The sequence below is a fragment of the Cydia splendana genome, chromosome 21 (assembly GCF_910591565.1).
Source record: "Cydia splendana chromosome 21, ilCydSple1.2, whole genome shotgun sequence".
Lineage (NCBI taxonomy): Eukaryota > Metazoa > Arthropoda > Insecta > Lepidoptera > Tortricidae > Cydia > Cydia splendana.
In genome coordinates, this window is record NC_085980.1 from 3,862,623 (window position 1) to 3,868,622 (window position 6,000).

The window sequence follows — 6,000 nt, forward strand, 5'->3', positions numbered from 1 at the left end:
TAGGCGAAACAAGACCAAAATACTGAACAGATCATTTTGTACAACGGACCCATTCAATAAAACGTCATTGAGTGAAATTTTAGCCAAAGTAGGCATTGATCCATCAAATACGACTCTAAGTGATGAAGTTTTACTTGAGGGGTTGAAAACAGGGTGGTGGGCAAGAAAATAAACCGCCTCCCCTTCTAAGTTGTACTCTGAAATGTTGACATACTTTGCATGGCCCAACCGCACATACTCATCTATGAAAGCTTTATATTTTGAATACAATTCATTATCTTTTTTAAAGCGCAATTCTAAATTTAAGAATCTTTTTAAAGCACATGACAGTGAATCACCTAAATACAGATCAATAATATTCTTTTTGAGTGGCAATGCCACCTCAAATTTATTATCTTTCAAGACTACAGTCTCCTGAAATATTGTTTCAGCTAACTCTTGTTCAGAGCTGGCCTCTGTGTATGTTTCTGGAACCTTCTCAGTTAACCAAAATTGGGATACAATATTATCTAATTTCATCATCATCATCATTTCAGCCTATATACGTCCCACTGCTGGGCACAGGCCTCCTCTCATGCGCGAGAGGGCTTGGGCTATAGTCCCCACGCTAGCCCAATGCGGATTGGGGACTTCACATACACCTTTGAAAGTCTTCGCAGATGTATGCAGGTTTCCTCACGATGTTTTCCTTCACCGAAAAGCTAGTGGTAAATATCAAATGATATTTCGTACATAAGTTCCGAAAAACTCATTGGTACGAGCCAGGATTTGAACCCGCGACCTCCGGATTGAAAGTCGGACGTCATATCCACTCGGCTACCACCGCTAGATTATCTAATTTACCTTCATCATTATTTTGTGTTAGCTGTTGACAGCAAAAATTTGAAGCTAAGCTTGGAACCGGGGCTGCGCTGGAGCAACCGGCCAGGCCAGCTACAATAAACCCGAAGCGTGTATTTTGCAGCACCAGCTTGCTAGGCAAGGCAGGTATCTGCTCCGGCAGAAGTGCCTGAAAGAATACGTGGGACGCTAATAGTATATCAATTCTTGAAGAAATATCAAAACTGTCATCAGCTAATTGGATATTAGGTGGTATGTTTATAACTTCATTTCTGAGAGAGAACTGTGGCATATTAGCTGTAATATTTTTAACAACATTACATGTCACTGCGACACTATAATCCGTTACCATGGAATGAACCATCAATGAGGTTTGCATAGCCTTAAAGCTGGGAGCATCGCACACCCCTGAGATTGCTGAATCATCAGGGTATAGTTCGCATCCTAAACGCTCTGCTACATCAGAGCGCAAAAAGGTAATCTGGCTACATGTGTCTAGAAGACAACGAACAATCATAGGTTGCCCGTGCTTATCATATACCCTAGCCTTAATGGTAGGTAAAAGATCAGTACCTCTCCTACTTAATAATAAACTGATGTACCCCAATATTGGGTTCTCAGTTTCATCAATCTGTGAGACTGCCGCACACTGCTGTGGAACTTCCTCATGCAATAGAGTATTATGCTTGCCCTTGCAAATGGCACACTTGAAAGAATAGATGCATCTTTGACCAACATGTTCATTTAAACAAATGCTACACAATTTATTAGACACAACAAATTGTTTTTTCTTATGAGGCTCCATTAATCTGAAAGTTGAGCACTGATGCAGCTTGTGAACATTAGATTGACAGTACTTACATTTAGACTTCAACGGCTTAACCACTTTAACATTACTTGTTGCTGAGCTTATTAAACTAGAGCGTCGCCCAGTGGGCGTGCGCTCTCCCAGCGACTCCAAGGCAGCAGCTCGTTGCTCTAGAAAGGTTAAAAAATCATTGAGGTTTGGCAAATCACTGTTGCTTTGATTTTCCAAATGGTAAGCTCTCAAAGTATATTGGTCAAGTTTCCTTTGCAAAATTGTAACTATCACTAAATCCCACTGAGAAACTGGGGCACTTAAATTTGTTAGCGCACCTAGGTGCTGCCTAGTTACTGAAACTAAGTTCCTTAAACACCCAGCAGATGCCTTTTGCATGGGGGGCAAATCTAAAATTGATATGATGTGATGGTTAACTAATTGTTTCTTATTATCATATCTTTGTTTTAAAAGCTCAATAGCAATTGGGTATGATTCGGCCGTGAGAGGTAAATAATTAATTAGCGCTAAGGCCTCTCCACTTCAATAAGTTTTTAAATAATATAACTTCTCGCAGGCCTTTAATTTGACATCACCGTCAATGACGCTGTTAAATAGTGAGATAAAACCTTGGTAATCACCTACCTCACCAGTAAACACCTTCAAATTAATAGGTGGCAGCCTGAATGGCGACGCGTTACATCCCCCGGGGGACGCGAAAGATCGCTGCGGTGACATGAGCGGCGCAGCCTCGCCCAACGCTGCATTGATTATGCCCGCATAAAAGGAGCGCAGTACATCGTACTTGTCTTCGAAATCTTCTACCCGCTCTTGATCAGCTGGATCCAGTAACAGGATTTCGAGGTTGAGCTCCTTATACTCCTCAAAGATCTTCTCCAACCTATCCTTCTTTTGCTGATAAAGCAAAGGGTCCGCATCTACGCTAGAAGAAGCCGATTCAGCTGCCGCTTTAAACGCCATCATCCTTGTTAAAGCAGCTTTTAATTGCCCCCTGGCCGCTCGCAGTCTCTTAACATCATCGTCCGCCATTTTGTAATGGAGACTTGCTAACCCCTTAAACAATATTCAACAACTTAATTAGATAATTTATCTAAATAGAGTTATACACACACGTCACACGTATGCGAATACAAATTGACAATAACTAAGTATAACTTATAGTTACCTGTATCAACCAAAACGTATAAGTACAAATTGTTAAAGCCTTGCACACCGTGCCGCAAATGAATTGCAATTTGCAATGCAAATAACTTACACAATGTAAACACTTGCTTAGCACTAACTTAGCGTTCATGCGGTTAATTTTTGCAATTGTTTATGCAACCGCACTTTCTTACAAAGAAAAATTGGAGAGTTAGAAAACAAATTATAAGCCAAGCACAAATAACACGAATTATTTCCTTTGTCGAAACGAAATTAATGGCGTCGTCGGCGTCCGATATGAGTGAATGCGTGAACGAAGGATTCCTGCCACGCTGCTATTGGAACGGAACGGGATGAACGGCGTTGCGCACGGCCAATAGGCGCACGCGGCTGCAACACGAAGCTTGGCGTAGATCTCCGAAGTCCGGCGACGTTTCGTTTTTGCAAACTATGCTCACTCGAGCAAACTTTTTTCCATTTGCAATTAACTTGTGCGTATTGAAGTTACCGATTATAAATTTGCATAACCAAAACGCATGTGAGTGAAGTTATCATGAAGTTATACAAAGTTGATAGCTATTGGTCCGGTTTCTAGCGGAAATAGATGAACGAATTTTAATGCCAAATGAACGAACTAAAAAAGTCAAATGTTCTAGAAAGGGTACCCAACGGGAAAATAGCTAAATAAATGCAACCCTCCAAACGTTCAACTAGCAAATATGCTAATTGTAATACTGGTTAACACTGCAGCCACTGACCGTTAGAACGGAACTGTCTTTAATATTTGATAGTATGTTACACTAAATATATGTAGACCACTATAGGGGCCATTAAAGTTCGAAAGAAATGTCAATATCCCTCCGTTTGCACTGCACACGGAGACGTAATTTAACTGCTAGCACAACTTGCGTTACGCATTAAAATATAGTTCACTGAACTCTGAAAATGTTCGAACTTCGAGACATAAGAATTAGTCCACACGAGCACTGCACGCGGGTCATGCGCAACTTGCGTTTTATTTTTAAAGAATCCCTGCTCAATGAACAGACACCGAAATATTCGGTATTTAGTATTGCGTCCCGGCGAGCACCGCACCCCGGAAAAACGCTGGTGACAACTTCCCACACCAAAAAGTCACTACGCACACGCACTGCGTTTTTGTAGGTCCTCTATTTTGCAACTTGCAACTAAAATCTTGAGCACAGAGCACCTCACATCAGTTCAGCAAACTTGCGCACTGCACAATACCGACGATATGGAGTCGGCCGCTGATCTATCACGCACCGCATGTCCACGCACATTGTTCGTAGCTACAGCTATTAGCGCTAACGGCCCATCGAAGGACCATAAGTATGTTAGGCACTAATGAAACATATTTTAAATATTAATAAAGAACTGTATTTCCACTCTTCTAACTACTACATCACACATATATTGTTCATAACCGTTAACGCTTGTGCTTAGATACGAGGTAAGCTCTATACTGACTTTCAAGTGACCTTTTGACAGATGTCATTACATATTTCATGTACCGTCTCGTACAATGCATACGTTTACGTATGGTCTTATTATGGCATTATGTTGTGGGGAAATGGACTTTAATTGAATTTTGTTTTTTTCTCAGAAATACGACTTGTACAGGAGAAGGCAGCGGCTCTTCGTGGAAATGGAGCAGATGGCGTCGCGGCCGTTCAGTCAAGTCTGTGTTGAGTTGGAGAAAGGAGGAGCAGGTGAATAAAAGTTATATAAAAACGTTATTTTTTAGTCAAATTAATCTATACTTTACTTTACTTTACTAATTACTGTTGCTACATAATTTTTTGGGTTTTACAACTGTGTCTTTCGGTAGATGTCGCCATCCTAAGGCGTGTATACATGTAGGAAGAAGTGAGAAGATTCGCGCAGTTCTAGTAGGCTTCTGTAGCTCAAGAAGCGGTGAATTTTTCTGTTTTTCCTCTAATATAATTTGGTAAATGTAGTTAGTAGTAAAAACACTTGTTTGTCAGGTTGTGGCGTCCCAGCACCGGTGGCGCTGGAGCCGTGCCTGGGGTCGCGCGCGGCCGTGCTGTCGCTGCTGGTGCGGCTGCCCACGGGCGGCACGGGCCGCGCGCCGCCGCTGGGTGGGCTGGCCGTCGCCTCCGCGCTCGTCACGCTCGGCCACCACCAGGACCACAAGGCGCGCCGCTGACCGTACGTTACTAACTTCGCTAAAAACCCGAAAGACAAAGTACTAGACTTTGGCCTACCATCATCATTTTCTTTTTTAATTTTTTGGTTATGCAAAATTTTTAGAACTATTCTTTAAAGTTAAGTCAATGGCCTCATGGCCGTGAGGCTTGAATCATGTATTTTTTTCTTGTTCGTTAAAAGGTAACTTTTACCTTGTAAGTCAAATTGTGATTAAATCCAGTTCCGAATATAATGAAATATAAAATATCTAGAAAATTTTGAGCACAGAGCGATGAGTACCCACCATCAAGATAGTCCGATGATGTAAACCTGGACAGGAGCCATGTATATAATAAAATAACACAACATTGAATTAGAACTCGGTAGAATCGCCTTAAAAACTGTCAAAAAAGTATAATTTATGTAAAAAATTTGTACCCTCTATACTGACACTTTTTTGTACTCGCTATACTGACACTTTTTGTAAATTAATCCCTTTTGTTTCAGATCAACCGACACCAATGTATATAATAAATATGTAAATGGTGTATAAAGTGCTCAAACAATACTCAATACGTCGCATGTGATGACTAAAGTGTTTCAAACGTGTCCACGTGACATAATTCAAATGTCGACCGTGTCCACTTTAAAGTGTTGTAAACGTCAACCGTGTCGAGTGTAAAGTTCTTCAAACGTCGAATGTGTCGACTTAAAAGTGTTCCATAAACTAAGTGAAATGACATTGAGAAAGTGATATGTAGACAACAGTTTTAGTTTAGCGTGCTTTTGGTAAGTTTTACATCGCAAACTTATATATCGTAGCATTTGCACACTATTGACGCAGCCTATGGATGCTTGATCCAGTGTAACAAGCGCGTTGCCAACCTTTTAAGTGCTTTGACAAGTTCAGGGACAAATGAGAATTATATTCAATACTGTGCAAATGCTCAATGATTTAAAGTCATGTGTATAGGTAATATTGTTATGTCATGAGTTTATTTATTTGATACCTGGTTTTTATTATCCTC

The 6,000-nt window shown here is 40.8% G+C and overlaps 2 protein-coding genes across 2 annotated transcripts in view; one reads left to right on the plus strand and one right to left on the minus strand.

The window, feature by feature from the left end:
- Positions 1-6,000, plus strand: part of LOC134801175 (attractin) — a 56,662-nt gene extending 50,662 nt beyond the window's left edge. Inside the window, exons 25-27 of the mRNA XM_063773721.1 lie at positions 4,428-4,533; positions 4,810-4,993; positions 5,480-6,000. Of these exons, the coding sequence (XP_063629791.1) occupies positions 4,428-4,533; positions 4,810-4,991 (288 nt within the window). The 3' untranslated portion in view covers positions 4,992-4,993; positions 5,480-6,000. The remainder of the gene's footprint in view (positions 1-4,427; positions 4,534-4,809; positions 4,994-5,479) is intronic.
- Positions 1,455-3,016, minus strand: LOC134801081 (uncharacterized). The gene is made up of 2 exons (XM_063773602.1): positions 2,285-3,016; positions 1,455-1,818 (listed from the first exon to the last, which is right to left on the minus strand). Exons 1-2 carry the CDS (start codon positions 2,687-2,689, stop codon positions 1,753-1,755), a joined length of 471 nt encoding a protein of 156 aa, XP_063629672.1. The 5' UTR covers positions 2,690-3,016; the 3' UTR covers positions 1,455-1,752.